This window comes from Spermophilus citellus, assembly GCF_964194105.1.
Source record: "Spermophilus citellus genome assembly, chromosome: 17".
Lineage (NCBI taxonomy): Eukaryota > Metazoa > Chordata > Mammalia > Rodentia > Sciuridae > Spermophilus > Spermophilus citellus.
In genome coordinates this window covers 1,337,450-1,359,244 of record NC_138199.1, presented here as the reverse complement: position 1 = coordinate 1,359,244, position 21,795 = coordinate 1,337,450, and the positions used below count along the sequence as shown (strand labels likewise).

At 56.9% G+C, this 21,795-nt stretch overlaps 1 protein-coding gene across 8 annotated transcripts in view; it reads left to right on the top strand.

Moving 5' to 3' along the window:
* Positions 1-20,212, top strand: part of KCNJ12 (potassium inwardly rectifying channel subfamily J member 12) — a 41,769-nt gene extending 21,557 nt beyond the window's left edge. Inside the window, exons 2-5 of one of the 8 annotated variants that reach the window (XM_081270084.1) lie at positions 9,230-9,351; positions 12,904-12,954; positions 13,115-13,399; positions 15,341-20,212. In XM_081270084.1, coding sequence (XP_081126210.1) covers positions 13,150-13,399; positions 15,341-16,701 — 1,611 coding nt within the window. In that variant the 5' untranslated portion in view covers positions 9,230-9,351; positions 12,904-12,954; positions 13,115-13,149 and the 3' untranslated portion in view covers positions 16,702-20,212. Of the gene's footprint in view, positions 1-3,176; positions 3,348-9,229; positions 9,352-11,812; positions 12,189-12,903; positions 12,955-13,114; positions 13,400-13,434; positions 14,271-15,340 lie in introns of those variants that run through there. The other 7 variants (XM_081270086.1, XM_081270085.1, XM_081270089.1 and 4 more) reach the window with 7 other exon arrangements.
* Positions 20,213-21,795: the final 1,583 nt, after the last annotated feature.

Genomic DNA, 21,795 nt, shown 5'->3' with positions numbered 1-21,795 from the left:
GAGACTGTCTCAAAAAGTAAAAAGGGCTGGAGATGGAGCTCTGTGGTACAGCACCCCTGGGCTCAGCTCCCAGTCCCACCATAGGGGGAAGACAGAATAGGAGGGGGACAAGATAGAGCTGGCCAAGGCTGCGACCAGCTGTAGACAGAACTCGCCCCCAGCTCCGCACCTGCCCTGCCGCGGTGGGTGGAGCCAGCGCGTGGGGTGGAGCCGCGTGGGGGGTGGAGCCGCGTGGGGTGGAGCCAGAGGGGATGGAGCCAGAGGGGTGGAACCAGAGGGGTGGAGCCAGAGGGGTGGAGCCAGAGGGGGTGGAGCCAGAGGGGTGGAGCCAGAGGGGGTGGAGCCAGCATGGGGGTCTGGGGGCCTCCATATTCGCCTTTACGCGCTGAAGAGCCCAGCTGGCAGCGTCCCGGTCACACATCTCAGTGACCTCCCCAGTATACCCAGCTCCCAGGCACTAGGCTGGTCATTCTGTCCTGGGTTGTTGGGGTCTCTCTCTGAATCTCTTTCTTTTGAAGGAGTAGGGTGGTCCCCGAGTCGTTGAGAGGTGCATACAGCAGGTACAAAATAAAAACTCCTTTCTTCCTGAGTGGGGCAGGGAAAGCTTTCCCTGGGACCCTCCATGTCTGCCCTGCTGCTCTTGGAGTGGAGACCTGCTGGTTGTGCCCTTGCTCCCCCAAACTGACCTCGTCCTAGGGCCAGCTTTGGTGAGAGGCACCAGCTCAAGGTCACAGAGCAGCAGGGCCCAACAGGAGGTAGATGTTAGGTCCCTGCCCCGCCAGCTCTAGGCTCTGCCATCACGGGCCTTCTCAGGCACCAGTTTGCTGCCACCCAAGAACTGGGGGCCACATAATCCGAGAAAGCTTCCTGGCAGGAAGGTGGTTCTAACCCAGGTGTGTGGCTGTGAGTTCTATTGGAGACACTAGAGCCAACATCGTGGCTCTCTGCCAAGTCCTGAATTCTCACTTCTACCTGCCATGAACTTTGTGCTGGGGCTTTGTGGCTTTAGGCTGGAAACCTGACCTCTCTGAGCCCCAGTTTTATTCCACTGTAAGAGAAACAGTAGCGTGAAGGAAATGGTGTGTGTCATGGAGTGGGGCGTTCCTCACACACAGAAGGCATGCAGAACCAGTTTGTTGGGGTTGGAAAAGCATGAGTGGCATTAAGAGGTTGGTGCCAGGCGGCACTGGGGTCAGAATGGCCTCAAGGAACCTGCTTGCTGCACTCTGGCTCTGGGGTGCCTCAGTCTCCTCATTGTGAGGTGCAGCTATTGAGAGCTGTACCTTACCCAGGACCAAGATGAGGTGATACCTGGGAGGCCAATGCTCTGGACACCCCCATCCTGCCTTCTGGAAACTTCCTCAGTTTCATGCTCCTGGCTTGGGCCTCCAGCCCCTGTGACTGTGGGTTTGACCTGGGAGATGGGAGGTGGGACAACAAGAGGAAACTTGAGGGTGGGAGGGTCAAGTTCTGGGTTGACCCTGCCCAAACCTCTGAGCTGCCCTTCTCACCCCCAAACCCTCTCCTATCTCACTTCCCTTCCCTGACTTGGCTCCTTATTCTGGCCTCAGGGCCTTTGCACTTGCTGTACCTCTCCTTGAAGCCCTGCTTTCTGTTTTAAGACCTGACTGTCTCGCAGTCAGCCTGGAATCTCACCTTCCTGGGTGGCCAAACTGCACTTCCTGCAACCTTCTACATTATCATTTATTTTCTTCTGGCATGTCTGTCTGTCTCTCTGTTAGGAGCACTGAGGGGCAGGGCGTACGCAACGATACCTGGCCCTCTCATTTTATTTTGAGACAGGGTCTCACTAAATTACCTAGATCGGACTTGGGATCCTCCTGTCTCAGCTTTCGGAGTTGCGGGGATTAACAGGCGTGTACCACCATGCCTGGCTTCCGGATGACATTTTCTGCACGCATGAGAGAACCCACCTAAGACTACAAAGGAAACCAGAAATGTTTGTGCTGCTTATCAAGACAGTATCTCTAAATGTGCGATGTAGTAATTAGCATGCAGCCGCCTGATGAGCGCCTACAACCATCCAGACCTGGCTGAGGCTCTAGGAGCAGCTGCACTGGAGGCAGGGAGGGGGGGAGCAGGTGCAGCCACAGCGTCTGCAGCGCGGTCTGTGTCATGGCCGTGCCTAGGCGGAGGCCAGGCGCCGCAGGGAACCGTACAGCCTGCAGTTTGCAGAGAGGCTGGGGGAGACGAAATTGCCAAAATGGCCGTTGGTTCCTCATCGAGTTCCCAGACCCGACTTGGAACCTTTGGAGCTCCATGAGGAAGACAGGGGACCTTGTAAGGGGCCAGTAGCACCTTTTCTGTGCTCCTCAAGGGGGGTCAATGCCATTGGAGTCCCATTGTTAGACGCCAGATCCCGTCAAAGGGTCAAAATGACAAAATTTAGTTTAAATATCTTTGATGGCTTTATTTTTCGATTCTAGAACCGGGCAACACTTTATTCCGTAAAATAGAATAAAAGTGTTCCAATTAAACCCAGCAGAGGAGGTTGATTTTACAGGCAGAGAAAGGCTGCAACAAGCAGAGCCCAAACAAAAACAGATTGGGAAGCGACTTGCCTTGTAGAGGGAAGGCCGGGTGGGCAGAGGAGACAGAACAATGAAAAAATAACTGATTAGTTAACATCATATATATATATATATATAATTTTTTTGGGTGAAAGGATTAAGGTCGAGAGAACTTCATCGTCATGCAGATTAAAACTGGGCTGTCTGGGGAAAAAAAAGTGGGAAGAATCTCTCATATTCCTGGTTTCTTGGGAGGTCAGATTAAAAAGTTTGGTTTCAGATGGCGGACATTGAGCTTTGGCAGGAGTGACTCCATTTTGATTTTTAGCCTGGTCCCGGAGGGTCAGTGCAGGAGCTGAGTCTCAAAACGATGGCCTCCTGTGATGTTTACCCAACACCTGGGTTCCATCCAGAGCCCTTCTGGGCCATGCTGGGTTGTTGCAAGGACGGCAGAGCCTGCCCTTGCCCTTCACTGGGTCCTGTCTCCTTGGGCAGTCCTCCTGTGGGTCTGGGGAGCAAGAGAGTATCCTGTGACCTGGGCTTTAGTTTCCTGGACATGGTGGGAGAACAGGGGCCAGACCTCCTCATGTGGCCATGAGACATGCCCAAGCTAGGCCTCGGGAGAGTCCCGGCAGGGTCACAGGGACAGGAGGAACCCCCCTTCACCTCACTTCTGGGCTTGGCTCCGAGCCCCCCTTGGCTGGCCTGGCAGAAAGCTGACATTTCCTGTCCTGAGGGACAAGCTCAGCTGGTGCCCTGAGGATGACAGCTCTGTGTCCTCCTGCTGGGGTGGCCCTGCTGGGAGCCATTAATAAGGTGTGTGTGTGTGTGTGGCCACCCGCCTCCAGGTCTCAGGCTTCTCCCTGTGACAAGGTCAACAGCATTGTGAGGGGTATCTCATTTGGCCAATGGGAAAACTGAGACCAGAGGGTGGCAGTGACAGAGAGGGTCCCAGGAGGGGGAGGTGTCTTGGGACTGGCTGCAGCTCTACCTGCTGTCTTTCCATGTAGGCCTCAGGGCATTTTGAGGGGCTCAGAAGCAGACTCCTTGGTCCTAATTCCCTTCTCTGCCTCTTCCAGGACCTTGACCCTGTGCTGGGGGGTCCCTCTGGGAACTCCAGACCCAGGTGTGGGGGGAGACTCAGAGGGATAGGTAATGGGGAATTGAAAGTGGGCGTTGAAGGATGTGTAGGAGTTTGAGGGCAAACGGAGAAGAAAGATCTTCCCGTAGGGGATCTGTCCTGTGCAAGGGAAGGGTGCACTGGCCAGATCTGCCCAACTCCTCTGTGTGTCCTCTGGGGAGCCTTCTCTGCCCGCCCTCCCCTCTCCCTGGTATGCTCAGCTCCAGTCCCCGGTCACCCCCATCTGGCACCTGGAGTCCCAGCCCGGCCTTTATCTGCTGTTCCCATTTCCACTCATACTCGGTTCCCACATTTTTTTTTCCTCATTAAGGTGTCCAGTCCAACACTTCCTCCTCAGAAGCCTCTGGAGTGGTCCCACCTGTCCCTGAAGTCACCCTGGTTCTGTCTTCTCAGTACATTTTGCCTGTCTTGCTCCACGGCAGGTGTTGGCCCCAGCATTAGAATCTGCACAGAGCAGGGACTCCCCCATGTGAAGGCCGAGTGGGACCCGCTGCAGCAAGTGGAGAGGTGGGGCATGCCTGGGCCCAGGCCTGGGCTGTACTCTCAGTTCCCTGCAGTAAAAGGGGGCGTGGGGATGGGCCCTCTGGAAGTCACCTTTTCTTCCTGGCCACCTCATCTCAAAACTCAGCCTCCTGTCCATGCCAGATGGACCCCAGGGCTCCTGGTCGTCTGTCAGGCCTTCCCAGGGGATATTCTACTCCGGAAATAAGGCCAGATTTTAAAATGAGGAGGAAGGGAGGGGGGGAAAAAGAGAAGCGAAGAAAGCGAGCATCTGTGTGTTCTGTCAGCAGAGTGGGTGGGATTTTGGAGGCTGTAGCCCTGATCCTGCAGGTTTTAGGTTGGTACAGCTCCTTGGGGAATAAACTCAGCCCCCGAACTGGGGCCTACCCTGCTGAGAGCAAGGTGGACCCCAGGGGATCTTGGTGAGTGGGGGGCTGGAGCACAGAGAGCCGGGGACAGATGGTAGGCCTTGCTCGATGGCTCATAGATTGGTGACCTGGGACATGGCTCCTCTAGGCAGCTAATTTCCTGCCGTCAAACATGCTGGTGCCATCCCTCTTGAACTCTCTCTGAGAAAATGAGCTGAAGCCAGGGGTTCAGTTCCAGGGGCCTAGGAAGGTACTAAAGGAGGAACAACAGAGAAACCTTGATGGGAGGAGCATCCTTTGAGGTTTCTAAAGCATACCTTGAGTTCTGAAAGGCAGAGAAACGCACTTCAGGGCGAGGGGGCTGGCTTGTCCTGAGGCCCTGAGGTGTGGATGTTCCTGAGATGTTGAGTGTCACATCAAGGAAGAGTCCTTCTCTAGCTCTCTGCTCATTCCCACTGTCCTTTTCTTGTTGATTCATAAGATCTCTTTGCATATGGGTACATGAATCCTTTTTTTTTTATCACAAAAGATTTATCATTTGCCTTTTATTTTATTTATGATGGGTTTTTGGTAAGCCACACCCTAAACATTTTTATTTTGGCAAAACTTCCAGTCTTTTCTTCAGCAGTCTTTCTGGATCCAGGTTGCCGCTTGTCTCTTTGATCTTGAGTCCCCTGCTCTTCAGTGCACGTGCAGAAAACATCTGAGAACTTGAATTAAGTGGACATTGGAAAGATGACAACTGTGTGAAAAACAGAAGCTCTGAGATCTTTGCCCACCTGGGTCACAGATCCCTTTGGGGTTCCTTCCCATCATGACTATCTGCTCACTCCTTCCTGCCGGAAGTGGGGTCCAACTGAAGCCCCCATCTCTGGAGTGGGGCAGGGTCTCAGATGACAATAGGGATAGGCTGGGAGACGGGAAGTCTCCGCAGGGGAATCACAATATACTAACTCATTGCAGCCTCGTGAGATGGTATTAACTTGATTTAGTCTGATTTAATGGGCGAGAAAATTGGGGTCCAGAGAGGTAATGGGATTTGCCCAAGGCCCCACTGAAAGGAGCAGAGACAGGACTTGGATCCAGGACCTACTGCTGCAGACCTCTCTTATGGCTCCCGAGATCCTCATAGTCCCTTGGGATCAAGTTCAAGCTTGCTAATAGGATACCCAGTGCTTTTGGGGGCCTTGGCTTCTTTCTGCTGTCAGTGTGACACCCTGGCCCCCGTGCCTGCACACAGTAGGCATTCAGGAGTGTTCTCCTTCCCTGTTAGGATGACAGTCATGTACCCCTGCCTGTTTCTGTGCACCCTCACTCCAGGCCCAAATCCCTGAGGGTGCTGGGGTGTTGCGTTGGCCCCCCGATTTGCAGACAAGAGCAGGGAAGCTCAGAGGTGGAGAGAGCCTTCCCCAGACGCAGCAGGTGAGGCGCTCAGCCAGGATCTGCTCCCAGATCGGAGGGACTCTGGGGGCCCTTCCGAGAGCCAGGGTGACCCTAGTGGCTCTTGGCTCCTCCCCTGGGCTGCGTGGGGCTGAGTCTGGGCTCTCTCTGTTCCTGCTCACTGCTCCGGGGGTCACTGACCCCCCTCCAGGAAGCCTTCCTGGTGTCTCCCCACTGGGCTAGACACCTCCCCGGGCTCCCGAGGGCTCTGACGCGGCTCTGACCGGCGGCGCCGTGACCGCTGATTTCCTTGCTGTCTGCCCTGCTAGGCAGGGAGTCCTGCGAAGGCGGGTGCCTGCTGGTTCCTCTTCAAGTCCCCAGTGCCCAGAGCTGAACTTGGCATGGAGCAGGCCTTTGGGAAGGGTTAGACGGTCAGAGAGAGGCCAGAGAGGGACAGAGACATGTCCCAGATCACCCGACAAGATGGAGCCCCACGAAGCCCCCCCAAACCCTTTAGGTGCCCCCCGCTCCTAGGATTCAACAAAAGCCCAAGGAAGATGACCGCAGTAATCATCCCAGAGAGGGCACAGAGGGACCTCTGTCCTCTGTTGCTCCCAGGGGCCTGGGGCCAAGGACACCCTATCTCCCCTGCCCCCACCCTCTGCAAAGGATGTTCTCAAGATAAAAATACAAGCAGAAACATTCCCTGGTGTCTGCTGATGTGACTGTCATCCACTTTGGTGGGGCCAGAACCTCTTGCCCTGGCCTCACCTCAGGGCTCATGGGGGTGGGTGTCCATCTCTCCTGGCCCCTTGGTGCAAGGCTGTCCGTGAGGTCAGCAGGTCCAGCCCCTGTCTCTGGACTATAGATGGCAAAGATCCCTTCCATTTTCTGCAGCCAGTACTTACTGAGCCCCGTCTGTGAGCTGGGTGTGTTCTGGGCACTGAGGAGGTTGGCAGCCTGGTTCCTGCCCCCCTGAAACCTGGGGCGGGGTCCTCTGGGGGAGGGTCAGGCACATGTCAGCTGTCTGTCAGGTTGGGCTAAGTGCCACATCCTGGCATCCCTACTTCTTAGGAACCTGCACTTATTGTGTGTTTGCTGTGTGCCAGACACCAGGGACATGTCTTGGTGGATCCCTGATGAGAGCCTCCTGAGGTGATGGGGTCTTCCCATTTTTTTTTTTTGGCTGGTGAGCCAGAGAGGCTCAGGGAGGTGCCCCGGTAATCTGGGGGTGTCATGCCTCTCCGGGGTGACTTGTTGATGATAATGGGGGCTGCCTCCTGAGCCCTGCTGATGTCAGGTCCTGTCCCTGGCCTTGGGCCTCCCGACACCACATTCAATTTCGTGGGCACATCCTCTGGGAAACCAGGCAGGCGGTGGCCTCATCCCCATTTTGGGAGGAGGAAGCTGAGCCTCAGGAAGGGGAAGTGCCTTGCCCTGTCCCCTGGGTGGTTTCAGCTTTGGTCTCCGCTGCCAGGTTTGGCACAGAGGGAGGTTCGGGATCAGTCCTGCCCTGCCCTCCTCGCTTGCTGGAAACCGCAGGCCAGGCCAGCCTGTCTGGCCCTCTGTCCAGTAGAAGCACTGCCCCCCCCCCCCCAGGTCTAGCCTCCCTCATCCGGGGTGGTGAGCATGACCCAGGAAAGAATCTGGTGAACTTGGGAGGGCTTGCTCACTGGGTGGGTTGTGTGGCCACTGCAGGGTGGACAAAGAAAATCCTGGACCAGGTGTCTAGAGACCGGGGTTTTTAGGACACTACTTTGCTGGCTCTGCTCTGAGCCTCAGGGCTCCTCTGTGGAACTCACAAGATGAGGAGGTTAGGGCTGGAGTTTTAATTCTGGAGGAAGCCCCTTCCAGGAAACAGAGGGAGTCAGGAATGAGGTCTTGAGAGCTGGAACTCTGGAGGTGGGCTGTTGCCACAGGGCAATAGGGAGCCAAAGAAGGTTCAGGAGGAAGGGCAGGGGTGAGAGGTAGGTCCTCTTCATTTCCTGTTCGTTATTTGGCCTGTCCTAGGCTCTCAGTGACCAGGGGCAAGTGACTTGCCTCTCTGGGCCTTTTTTTCCTCATGTATTCAGTGGGCAGAATGATCCTCCCGTGAGGGTTTGAATAACTCGTGTCAGTGGCCGAGCACACGGCCCAGGCCGGGGACAGTGTGGGCTTACTCCCTGGAAGGGCGTGAGATCTCAGCCCTGGCCCAAGTCCCCACCATGGTTTCCCAGCCGTGTGACGTTGGTCTGTGATACAGCCTCCATGAGCCTCATCAGTTTTGAGGGTGAAAGGGCCGAGCAGCCAACCCTGGTCCATTGCAGCTGCTAAGGGAGTAATGGGGGGTGGGGGGTGGGGGATCAGGAAGCCGAGGGCTGTGGGAGGCTTCGGGGGGGGGGTGAAATGACTCACTTGGGGCAGAACTGGGATTTGAACGCCTGCCCGTGCACCTCTAAAACCTGCCACCGTCACACCTGCCTAGAGGCTTATATGATGTGGAGGTGACTCACCCACGGTTCCCTTAATCCCTAGCCAGAAAAGCCAGTGTGGGACAGTGTGACAAACAAGACATGACTGTACCCTTGGATAGGGCAGGGCCTATGGACCCAGTGCCTGGGAGGAGGGCAAGATTGGAAGTAGCTCAAGAAAGCTGACCTCTTCAAAGTCACAGGGTCCCTTCCCACCATCTACCCTGGAAAGTGTCCGTCCATTGGTATAGCTGTTCACGCTCTGAGGCCACTCACCTGAGCACCACCTCATCCATCCATTCCTCTGTCAATCCCGCCCCCCTCCCCACCCCCGCCTCCCGTTAATTCATCCATTCACATGCCCACCCTTCCAGCTGTCCACAGCTGGCCCCAGGGTGGCACGGGGAAGGCTCAGCAGGTGATGGCCAGGAGCACAGGCTGGGGACCTTTGGAATACGAGGGGAATTGCCCCATTTCCTGCCTCTCTAGAATGGGAACAGAGATAGTGCCAACCTGGTGGGGTGGTGAGGATTCCGTGTGTAAAATATCTATGCTCATGTCTCGCCTGCAGGGGGCGCTGATATTGTCAGCTGTGACTTTTCTCTGAAGACCCATCTCCTCCTGCCCTTCTGCCCTTGTCTGGCTCTTGGTGCGGGGGGTTGTGGACAGTGCCTGAAGGCTGTGAAAGTGTGGGGGCATCAGAGGCCCAGGCTGGGGTGGGGGTCTCCTCCACCTCTCCTGGGGGTCTTGAGGGAAGTGAAGAGAAATGTGGGTTTGTGTGGAAAGTTCTGACTTTCAAACCCCTTTGGGGAGAGAATCAGCCTGTGCAGTAACTTGGGTTTTCCTCGTCCACTTTAGGGTCTTCTAGTGACCGGATCCTCCCCAGCTGGTGCCTGGGAAATGGCAGCTGCTGCTCATGCGGCCCTGAAGAGTGTCACTTGTCCGCTTAGCACCATTACTTAGAAGATAGAGTTCGAGAGGTAAGATGAGGGTTACTGAGGCAAACCCGTCCGGCTCATCATCTGTCCACCAAAGGCTGTGGGTGGTCCCCTCACCCACTTCTCTGTCTCTTCTTCTGCCCGTCCACCCACCTCTCTGGCCTCTCATTCACCCTTTATCCATCCAGTAGTTCGACTGAGGCACCCACCTCGATGTCCGTCCGCACATCCATCCATCATCTATTCACCCATTCACTGACCTGCCCATTTATCCGTCCACTCACTAATCCATCCATACACCCGCCCATCCTATCATTTTCTTACTCATTTCCCCCCACCCATTCCTCAGCTCGATGATCCGTCCACCCACTTCTCCACCCACCTCACCCATACGTGTATCTGGTCACCTTATCCGTCCACCTACCCATCTGTCAGCCCGATTTATCTGTCCATCTGCTGGACCACCCACCTGTGCATATGTCTGTCTCTCATTCATGGCTCTGTCACCTCCCCATCCCTCCCTCTATTCCTTGCTTTCTACCTTCAGTCTTTCCTCTGGGCAGGGACCACTTCCTGGGTGCCTCCTCTGTGCCGGGCAGGCCCTGGCGCCAGCCTCTCGGGGCCTCTGGTGTCAGAGATGGGGTCTGGGCAAGAGGAACCCTCACACAAAGTAGGAAGTAGCTTTGGGCCCAGGGCTAGAGAACCCCCCAAAAAGACTTAATAGAGGAGGGGAGAGGAAGAGGAAGGGCAAGAGCAAGTCTTAGAGAAGCAGACTGGCCCCGGTGTGGACAGCCAAGAGGGGAAGAGTCTTTGCCACCTGAGGCCCCGTGAGCAGGGGCCCAGGAGAGGGAAGTCCCAGTGTAAGTGGGGGGGGGGTGAATTCAGGAAGAGGAGGGACCACTAAAGGGTGTGTTGTTGCCATGGTTACCGCTTGGGAAGTTGGAATTCAGTCCGGCTGGGGACTCCAGGGGAGGCACCCTGGAACACACCCTCAGAGTGATCCATCCAAGGGGCAGGGGGCAGGGGGTCTTGCGCCATCTGCTCCTGACCCCCACTGGCTGTGACAGGCCGGAGAAAGTGGTGGCCGGAGAAAGCTTTTGGGCAAAAAGACACCGGTGTTGGCTGCTGGAATGGGTAGGTCGACCGTGAAGTGGTGACTCGGGTACTGACCCCCGGTCCGCAGCCCTGGCACACACTGTGCTGTCATGGCTGATTGTCTCCTCAGGCCCTGCGTGGGCTTGGTGCAGAGGGCCTCCACTGCATAGATCCCAGATGTCTGCAGGCCACGGGCCAGCACCCAGGGCAGAGGCTGCTGGAGTACCTGCAGAGGAGTCTGTCTGGAAAGGCGACTGGGCACGAGAGAGATCCCTTCCTTTAGACTGGGAGGAAAAAAAAATGGTAGGGCCCTCCCAATTCTCCATCCCCCTCCACACCCATGCGTTGCTCCTACCAGCCAGCCCCCAGCCTCTTCCCTGGCCCCTGGCTCCTAGCTCTGGCCACGCCCCACAGGGATGACCCTTTTTACGGCCCCTGCATTTCAGTGGGACCCTTGCTGTTCCATTCTTTGAGCAAGACTCTGGCACAAGAGAGAACTCTGCAGCCCCCAGCCTCTCAGGTCCTGTGGAACTGACCAAGGAAGTCCTCTCAGAGCCTCTCATGCTAAGCCTGATGGATAGTGTGACTGGATTAGAAAGATTTTGCGGCAGCCCAGCACTTGGTGGACCAAAGTTCTGTGATTGATTGGTGATGACCGTGGGTGCTAGCTATCGGGAGAGGTGTACGCAAGCCACCACTGGCCTTCCCTGCATGGAAGGGTCTTCTGACATGGGGGCTTCCTCATGAGGTAGTGAGTACTTTGTCCCTGGACTTTCAAAGAGAGGGCAAATGGCCACAGGTCCGTTCTGGTGAGGATGTGTAAAAATCTCCACTTTACAGTGTAGATTCGGGCAGTTTGTCTGTCTTAGTTGTCAAACAGATTTGCAGGGGCCTGGGTGGCTTGAGACTGGACTGCCGCATTGCCACCATCAGGACTTACAACCTTGGGTGTTGGTCTCCCCTCTGCTCCCCAGATTGGAAGTACCCCTCCTTGAAGGCTGTGTGACCCTCAGTGAGTGACTTGATCTCTCGGAACTTTAGTTTCATCCCTGGAAACTGGGGGCTAAAAGCCATAGTGTTATTAGAGGGATGACATGAGTGAGGTTATCAGAACTTTTGTTTTTTTAAAGTTTTTTTATTGGTACATTATAATTATACAGAATAGTGGGAGTCATTGTGACGTAGTCATACACGCACATGACATAATTGAATCAATCTTAACTTTTGGAAGACTGTCTAGCAGATGAATGGTAAATATTTGATAGATTTTGACCATTTACTCCTAACTCTGAAGGGGTCCCTCCCCAACTAGGGTTCTCTGAAGGAGGAATTCTGCTGGTGTTCTCTTTCTGGGACCCCATGTCTTTGCGTGGGCCAGGTGGGTCCTTCTACCATCCCCCTCCAGTCTGTGCTTCTCTGTCACCTGGGAATGTGGGCCCGGGCCTTGTCCTGGCTCCTCCCGGATGTTACCGAAACCTGAGGTGCCCAGAGCCTCGGGGACTGGGCATGGGGTGTCCTACTCCATCCGGAGACACCTCCCGGTGACTCTGAGGCCCCACCCTTGGGTCGGGTAGCAGCTGCTGTCTGGTGTCCTCTCTAAAAGCTCCAGCCTGGGTCCTGAGAGGCTGCATCTACGGGAGCCTGGCTCTCAGGAAGCAGGTTGCATGGCTGCCGGTCCTGGGACAGCTTCACCACCTCTCGCATGGTCGGTGCCCCCTGTCCTCTGCCTGCTGAATTGGCTTCGAACGCCGCCTGTCTGGTTGGGATCGCCTTGTCTGGCTCAGGTAGCGACCCCAGTGCCTCTCCCTGTGGCCCCCGTCAGAGAGGCCTGGAACTGCTGTGTCTGGAGCATCTCCTCCTGGCTCATGCATCCCTCTGTAACCTCTTTTTTCTCCTTTGGCCTTTGTTTTCCTACCTATGAAATACGGAGCGAGCCTCGTTGCTTGCTGAGGTCTCTTCCAGAAAAAAAAAACAAGTTCTCTGGCTTTCTTTGCTTATTTTTTACCGTATGCACCCCACTCAACGGGAGTCAGACAGCCTGCCTACCTCAGGCTGAGGGTTCTGTCCTACATTTCTTAAATTGAGTCCTTAAAGGCTGCAGAGTTTTGTAACCTTGCCGCCACGCCTGTGTTTGTGTGGGGAGCGTTCCATTGGGCATTTGGCAAGAGTGTGGTGCTGGGTGCCTACTCCTGAGCCTCTTCTGGGTCTTTCTTGTGGTTCTGTGTTCACTAAATACTCAGCCAGGGGACTCTCCACATCTCTAGGAGTCTGTCTCTGATACACAGGCGTGTGCAAGTGCACACACACACACAGTAAACAAGATCCCAAGAAGCTAAGGGCTGACACTCTGGGGGGTTCCAACTCTTTCTCTACTTGGTTTTGGGGTGTTTTTTTTGTTCTGGACAAGAGACTTTGTTCCAAGTCAGTTTCTGGCTCCGAGAAATGGGGAAGCCGTTGTGAACTTGACCTTGCGGATTTTTCTCTGTGTGGTTTTTTTAGGAGGAACATCAACTGAAGTGGGAGTTCCCAGGCCTGTATAACACTGTCTAGGTGGGTCTCAGGTGCCCAGCCCTGGCAGAAATGCCAGGAGCCATTTGTAGCACCCTTGCCTGCCCAGTAGCTGGCCAGAGGCAAAGCCGCTGGCCACTGGGAACGGGGGCCAGGCTGGGTCTGCCTGGCCTTTGATTCTCTGCGATTCTGTTTCCTGCAGGCCTCCGTCTGCTCAGAGCACTAGCTGGAGCAGCCATGACTCGATGGACCTCCCTCCAGGCCTCCAGGCCACACAAACCTCCCCCCTGTGATCTGGCGGCCCCCCACCGGCGTCTGAGTGCCCCGACCCTGGCCACCTCCCCCTGGAGGGTCCAGGAATCTGGGGCTGAATCATCTCTCCAGAACAGCCTTGGGGCTCCCCACCCCTGCCGACTCCCCTCCTCCTGGCCCAGGCAGAAGGAGCGGCTACCAGTATGGCCTCAGGCCTCAGCTCCTCAGACCCAGGGTGAGGTGGTCAGCTGGAGCAGCTGTGGGGGAAGGACAGAGGAGGGCAGCTGTTCTCCTGCAGAGCCTTGTTCCACGGTGGAACACTTTGCATTAGACGTGAGGGGTCTGAATCTCAGCTCTGCTGCTTGATGGCTTGAGGGCAATCACTTCACCTCTCTGAACCTCCATTCAGGGAGTAGATGTGACAATGGTAGTTACCTCGTAGGTTGTCAGAAGATGATCTGAGGGCGTTAGCTGTGTCTGGTCTCAAGGTACCAAGCTGTTCAGCTCTTGCTGAGGTTTTTCAAGCCTCTGTAGCTCTGAGCATCTTATACTCAACAGGCCACAGGGCTCAGCAGCACTGGTCCGGCACAGACCCTGGGCTGATGTAGCTAGCAGTGTGGCCTTCCTCCTTACCTGAGGTTGGAGGCTGTGCCTGGCTCCTGTGGTCTTGGTCAGGAGCTGCGTGTCACAGATGGGCTGAATCCTGGCATTACTACATTGGGCCTGGTGTCCAAAGTGGGTGCTCAGACATCTGGGACCTTCTGGACACCTGCCTTTCTGGTTCTGTGGAGGCAGGTATTAGAGGCTCTGCCTGGCTTTGACCTTGTGGCATGACCAGGTGGGGATGGGGGGTCCACGGGGCCTCCATGGTCGGCCCAGCTCCTCAGCATCCTGCATACAGCAGCAGGTCCCAGCTCTCTCCTCCTTCCAGTTCAGCCCAGTAAGACAGACTACTGGACTCCAGATGGCATCCGCGGCCATAGGACCAGGCAATGCTGTGACTCCTAGAATGACACCAACTGGCCTGTGTGGCACTGTGGGGCGAGGGGCAAGGGTGGCTCAGCCTGTGCATCCCGGGCCTGAGAGCAGGTTGTTCTGCTGTCCAGGTACCATGAGGTGCCGCAGGGCCTGCTCTGGGAGGGCCTGTATTGTGTGCATGATGGCGTGTGGCAGGTGGCTCAGAGCTAGGGGCCCCTTCCGAGTGGGCCCAGGGTGGTGAAAGGAGCAGGTGACACTTGTGAGCATTCCCACAGGGCAGGGTAAGGGCCCCGTGGTCCTCATTTTAGGAAAGCAGGGCATGGAGAGGCTCCTGGGCTGAGGTCCGGGGTAGCCGTGAGTCATCCCTGTCTGGATGGCTACCCCTCAGTGCTGCCCATGAGGAGATCCCAGGTGTGGCTTGTGGGGGCCTGAGTGGGCGCCGTAGGCAAGGTACACAGGCGTCAGAGGAGTGCTTAAGGCGTCTGAAGTGAGGGGTGCAGAGAGTGGGACTGGCAGGCGCTGTGCTAGGCCCTGGGGTGGGTGAGAGAGCAGTAAACAAGGTAGAAAGGGGCCCTGCTGTTAGGGAGCAGGCGGTCTTTGGTGGGGACACTGGTCAGCGCAACCCCGTCTGTGACATTTTGCTATTATTGCCTTTGTGGTCCCATCAGAGGGTCTATTCTGTGGAGTGACAGCTGGGATGGGGCATCCAGTCCTCCTGGAGATGAGGGGGGTGTGTCGCAGGGGGACGTCTGGTGGGGGGGCACCCAGCCAGGCGGGTGAAGGGGGGGTTCCGAGTGAGGTCGGCAGGGTCAAGGGATGCAGAGGATTCAACAGCATCCTCGGGCTCCCTGCGGACACCGCACGGGTTGAGGGATTTGGGCAGCGACCAGGAGGCAGCCTCTGCACGGCCCAGGAGGGTGATGATGGGGACTGAGGCTGCGAAGGTGGGAGGAAGCGTTGGATCCTAGACATATTTTGAAAGCTGGTCTCTCAGTGTCGGGGTAAGGAGTTAAGATGAGTCCAAGAGTTTGGGGGGAGGCCAAGGGAGGCCGTTTTCCAAGCTGAGAAGGTGGAGTTAGGGAGTGGGCTTAGGATCAGAGGGCAGAGGGGGCCCAGTGGGAGGGGAAGTGGGGAAGCCCTGGTGGGGACAGTGGAGGGGACAGGGACAGCCACACACCCACTGTCCTTTTCGTTGCAGGAGCCCTCCCACCTGGAGGCAGCCGGGGGGCGGGTCAGGGCCCCCCCAACCCCGGGATGACCGCGGCCAGCCGGGCCAACCCCTACAGCATCGTGTCGTCGGAGGAGGACGGTCTGCACCTGGTCACCATGTCGGGCGCCAACGGCTTCGGCAACGGCAAGGTCCACACGCGGCGCCGGTGCCGCAACCGCTTCGTCAAGAAGAACGGCCAGTGCAACATCGAGTTCGCCAACATGGACGAGAAGTCGCAGCGCTACCTGGCGGACATGTTCACCACCTGCGTGGACATCCGCTGGCGCTACATGCTGCTCATCTTCTCGCTGGCCTTCCTGGCTTCCTGGCTGCTCTTTGGCGTCATCTTCTGGGTCATCGCCGTGGCGCACGGCGACCTGGAGCCGGCCGAGGGCCGTGGCCGCACCCCGTGCGTGCTGCAGGTGCACGGCTTCATGGCGGCCTTCCTCTTCTCCATCGAGACGCAGACCACCATCGGCTACGGGCTGCGCTGTGTGACCGAGGAGTGCCCCGTGGCCGTCTTCATGGTGGTGGCCCAGTCCATCGTGGGCTGCATCATTGACTCCTTCATGATCGGTGCCATCATGGCCAAGATGGCGCGTCCCAAGAAGCGGGCGCAGACGCTGCTGTTCAGCCACAATGCCGTGGTGGCCCTGCGCGACGGCAAGCTCTGCCTCATGTGGCGGGTGGGCAACCTCCGCAAGAGTCACATCGTGGAGGCCCACGTGCGGGCGCAGCTCATCAAGCCCAGGGTCACGGAGGAGGGTGAGTACATCCCGCTGGATCAGATTGACATCGATGTGGGCTTTGACAAGGGCCTGGACCGCATCTTCCTGGTGTCGCCCATCACCATCCTGCACGAGATCGACGAGGCCAGCCCGCTGTTCGGCATCAGCCGGCAGGACTTGGAGACCGACGACTTTGAGATCGTGGTCATTCTGGAGGGCATGGTGGAGGCCACGGCCATGACCACGCAGGCCCGCAGCTCCTACCTGGCCAACGAGATCCTGTGGGGCCACCGCTTTGAGCCGGTGCTCTTTGAGGAGAAGAATCAGTATAAGATTGACTACTCCCACTTCCATAAGACCTACGAGGTGCCCTCCACACCCCGCTGTAGTGCCAAGGAACTGGTGGAGAACAAGTTCCTCTTGCCCAGCGCCAACTCCTTCTGCTATGAGAATGAGCTGGCCTTCCTGAGCCGGGATGAGGAGGACGAGGCTGACGGAGACCAGGATGGCCGCAGTCGAGATGGCCTCAGCCCCCAGCCCCGGCATGACTTTGACAGGCTCCAGCCCGGCGGCGGTGGTGCCCTCGAACAGCGGCCCTACAGGAGGGAGTCAGAGATCTGAGCCACTTTGGGCCTAGGTGCAGCACCCACCCTGCCAGGGAGAGGCCTGGCGTCCTTGGAGGGCTCTGGGTTTTGAGCGGAATGGGCCAGGTGCCCCGGGTTGCAGACTCAGTAGTGTTTTAGTTGTTTTATGTTTCTTCGCCATAGTCTTAGAAGGTTGGCGGGAGAGTGGGCGGCCAGATTGGGCAGCCCCCAGCCTCAGAGGCTGACCAGGCACAGACAGGGCAGGGAGGTGGTCTCCTACGAGGAGTAAGGGGGTGCCTGGCCTTAAGAGCCAGGTCCTCTGCCTGAAGATGGAGCTGGGTAGTCTGCCTAGAAGTGGCTCAGCAGTGGGCCCCGAGTCTGTGGTCAAAGGCCGGCAGGCTGCAGTGCACCTTGCTGGTTTTTAACTTGGGGAGAAACACTGGATTTTGGCTTTCTCGATCTTAGCTTGAGTAAGACTGTTTACAAAACAAAAACAAAAACAAAAACCATCAACATGCAATTGAAACAATTTTTTTTTTTAAATTTGTGGGGAGGGAAAGAGGACAATTGGAATCCCATTGGCCTGCCAGGATGCAGGCAGTTTGGATGGAAGCTCTAGAAGGTTCCCCAAGGTCGGACTGGCCTCTCCCTGTGTTTGGTGGTGGTGGTGGGGGAGGCCCAAGCAAGCACAGTACTCCAGGCTTGGTCTGTAGTGCTTAGGGGTGAATTCAGGTCATGTTGGTGATAGAAGAACCATGTTAATCATCACAATAAAAGCTTTCAAATGTCACTGGTGTGGGGTGGGGGGGAGGCTGGCAGGAAGCCGGTCTGATCTTTCCGAGCTTGACTTTGTACCTCAGAGGTGCGTTTCAGGGCTGGGGACAGGACGGGCCCTTGAGGGTTCACAGCCCCCCACCTATTCATTTCTGCTGAGGGGGTGGAGAGTGTCCACCCCTGGCACAGGGGAGGGGCAATTGGGAAACGCCACAGTGGACGGGCTTCTTGTTGGGAAGCCAGATTCCCCACCCTGAGAAGGAAGCAGATCTGTCCCCATCCCCCGTGCCCTGGGCCCACAGTGTGAGTCGTGCCTTAGAGACTTCGGGTTGTCCCACTCGAGTTGTTTCTGTTTTTATTGGACTTGCCGGTCCTCCTCTGCTGTCCCCGTCTCCCCTTCTGAAGTCCCCTGCCAGCCCCTCTTGTCTGCCCTGGGAAGGTGGTGGCAGAGGCTGTGCCCACCAGGCCCCTGGCTACGATCCTGCCTGCCCCTTCCTCCCCCCGACCTGGGGCTGGACAGGTGAACCCAGGAAGGTCCCCCACCCCACCAGGCTGCGGCAAGCTGCTTCAGGCGACTTTCGGATAGGATAGGAATGGTCATCCTCCTCTGACCCGCCGAGATGGCGAAAGCCAAGTTGAGACATGGGCCGTGAAACAAAGAAATCCTTCTCTGGCTTCAGAGCCTCCACCTTCTTCATCCTCCCCGAGGACAGAGCCATGAAGGGGGGTCTAACTGGCTTGGTGCCTGGGGTCGGGGGTGCTCAGGGACGCCCCAGCTCCCGTGCCCTGACGTAGGCCTGCCACCATGCGTCCTTACCCTTCATCAGGAGGAGGCTGGAGGCCCGTGGTCACTGGCATGGGTGCTGCCAGCCCTGTCTGGTTCCTGCTGCTGCAGGAAGAAGCGCCCTCCTTCTTGAGCTTCCCCAGGACGGCGGAGGAAGGCCGTGCTCCCCGGGCCTCACCCCTCAGGGAGGCCATCATTAGAAAGCGGGTGTCGCCCCTGCCCTGACTGCCCAGATTGCTCCAACCCCCTGTGCCCCACGAGACCAGCTGGGAGCCGGAAAGCACCGGAACTCTCTGGCCCAAGTGGGGAAACTGAGGCAGAGAATGGCAAGGGTGGCGTGCAGTGGGTGGGGTGTAGGAGGCCGGGGGAAGGCCCAGGCCCTGGGGTAAGGGGCTCCTGCCTCTTCTTTCCACTTTCGGGCCACCGAGGGTTGGAACACTGGCTACCACTTCTCTGCAAGGTGCCTGGGGCAGGAGGCAGAGACACCCAGCGCCCCCTCCACCACCTGGAGGTAAGCCTGACTCCAGGCACTCCACCCTAGCCTCTGACCTTACCCTGACTTCTGGCCTGGAAGCTTCAGCCCCAGACTGTTTTTTTTTTTTTTTTTTTTTTCTCTCTCTCAGGATCTGCTGGAGCAACCTCAGCTCCTTCTGGACTCCTGGGCTTGGCCCCTGTCTCCAAAGCCTGGCTTTTCTAAGCCTTGGCTTTGGGGGGGTCTTGAGGGTGGAGTTGGCATGAGAGTGCTTGGTTCTCACCACTCAGATTGCCAGGCTGAGAGATGAGAGGGACAAGGGTGGCCCCTGGGCACTGGGTGCCTGCCTAGAGTCTGTGCCCTGCTTTGTCCTTCCGGGCCAGGAATGGGGGCGGGGGGCCCTCCTACTCCCTGCCTCCAGACCGGAACCCAAGGTCTCTGCGTCCCCCTAGGGTCTGCTCTCCAGCCATCCCTGAGGCGTGGTCATCTGCCTCTTAGGCCCGTCCTCCCAGGTCCACCACACTGGGCCTGAATGGTCAGCCTCCAGCCCTGGCGGGAGAGCAGCCCAGTGCTGTCTTTCATCTCTCACCAAAGGCAAGGCAGATCCGTGTTTTCAAATGCTTCTGCCCTCTTCCCCGTCCCTGTATTTATTTATTTATTTATTTATTGCTTGTGCTAAAGACCAAAATAGTCCCCTCTTTAGTGCACTGGATGCAGGAGGCAGGATGTGGGGAGCCTTGTACGCGTGTGGGGTCCGGGAGACTGGCCTCCCAGGGAGTGTGTGGGGAAAGGAGGTGTGTGTGTGTGTGCATGACTGTCTCCACATGTGTCTTTGGAGTGACAACATGGATCTGTTAGTGTGTGCGTGTGTCTACCCACCGGTTGGTGTGCATGCTTTCCGTGTGGGGCTGGTATCATGCTGAGGCTGGGTGCCCACTGGTCAGATTGGACACTGACCTCAGATTGTTGGTACAATCCAACCTGATGGTTCCCGACTCTCTGATACAGTCTGTGGATGGACGGGCGTGTGTGCCACTGTGGGGCATTGCAGGAGAGCATCTGTGTCTGGATTATGTGTTGGAGGCCGTGGGTGTGTGTGTCCATGCGAACACATGTCCATGCGTGTGTGTGTGTGTGTGTGTGTGTGTGTGTGAGTGTGTGGGTCCTGGAGGCGTGTGTGTGTGCGGGTCCTGGAGGTGTGTGTTTGTGTCAGTGGGGTGGTGAATCCTTGTGCAGCCTGTGTGATTGCTGCTCAGAACACAGGCAGCCACCCCCCCCAAACCCTGCTGGTGCTGTGCCGCCCGGTCCCCGCCCAACCAAGGGTTCTGGGGCGGCGGGAAGGAGCCACCGTCAGGAGGCCCCTGTATGGGGTGTCTGCCCTGCGTGAGGTCAATAGAATGTCAAATCTATTTTAAATGGTGAAACCGGAGAATTTTCATGTTATTTTCAATACATAGCGGTATCTAAAGATGTAGGCAACGAGACTAGATCACATTAAATGCATTTTGATCTCTTTGAGTGCCACTGTGTCGAGATGTGTGTCTGACTGTCCCCTGCCTGGCTGCGCTGAGTGTCGGGCATTCGCTGCCTCCTCAATGCCTGAGGAGGGGCCACGGGGCTCCCAGAGCCTATTTTCAGGGCTGGATTTGGGACATAGCAGCACTAGGGTGAAGGGACAGAACGCGGCCTCCCTGAACTGTCTCCCACGGACATCACACCTCCTGGCCAGCTGCTCGTTCTCCCTGCCCATCTTCCTTCCTTCTGCAGAGATGTGCTGTGCCCAGCAGACCCCCCCAGGGCTCCCTGAGAAGGGGGCAGCTGCCCCTGATATGGGCAACACTGTTCCCACTGAAAGAAAGGAGAGGAGGGTCTTGGGGTCTGAAGTGGGACTGGGGGTGCCATGGTACACCTGCTCAGATGATGCAAAGAGAAGGGGGTGGGGCTGGGGGTGGAGGACGGACCCTTGCAGACAAGTGTTGCCAGCAGGGGACATGCATGGCACATTTTCAGGAAACCAGACTCCTGTGCGCCAAGGGGCTCGAACTCTGGAATCTCCGTCTTCTATGGGAGCATCCTTTCCTTATCCAACCTATTTCCACCTGTCAGTTCTCTACTCCTCTGCCTCAGTGAAGGACCTCGGGGAATCCTCATTCTGTAAGATTTAGAGATTGATCCCAGGTGACCCAATAAAAGGCCCCTGGTCATTCCTAGGTCATGAGGACACGTTCTAGAGTCCACGGGGTGGGGGTTTTGTGGGGCTGGGGCAGGACTGGTCATAGAGGCTTCTTGGAGGGGGAACTTCCCTCCGATGAGACCTTAGAGCTTGTGGCTTGGTCTGGTGCGGGATCCCTTCCCTTGGCTCTGAAGCTCCTCTGGGCCCCCAAATTGCACAATCTAAGCCGATCGGAGTCAGAACATGGTGGCCTTGCTCTGTCCTCTCATCCCAAAGATATTCCCACAGTACTGACCATTAGGCACGGGTCCCCAGGAGCATGAAAATCTGGCCCCTGTTAACACCACATATCGTTTAAATTTGTGCCATCTGAGCTCACAGCCTCTTGTCCCCTGTCTCCTGACTGTGCTGAAACTCCAGGGGACCCCTGGGTCAGATTCCAAGCCACTGGCTTGCTGGGATACCCAGATGATTCCTTTCCCCTTAGCCCCATCAATGTCCCTATCAATAAAAAAGCCTATTTGTAACAATTGCTCACAGATTTGGTGACAGTGGGTAGGGCCAGCTCAAGGTCACAGCCAGGAAGATAGTGCCCAGGCCTATTCCAGCCCTGTGTGGGGCCGGAGCCAGCCCTCTCCCCTCGCTGCCCTGCCTCCCTAGAGGTGAGACGAACCTACCTCACACCCCGCTTTCCGACAGGCAGAACCGGGCTGCGGTTGGGGGTGAGGGGATGAGGTTAACTGAGCACCTGCTGGCTCGAGCCCCGAATCCTAAAAGCACTTCTGTTGATCCTGGACTTAATCCTGCCAGGGCGGGTCCCGGAGATACTGTTACTGCGTTTTGGAGGCAATTGGTGGTGGGGCATTAGAACCTGGCTCAAGGTTACCAAGAGGGTCGTTATCTGGGCTGGGCTCTGAGCCAGACCTCA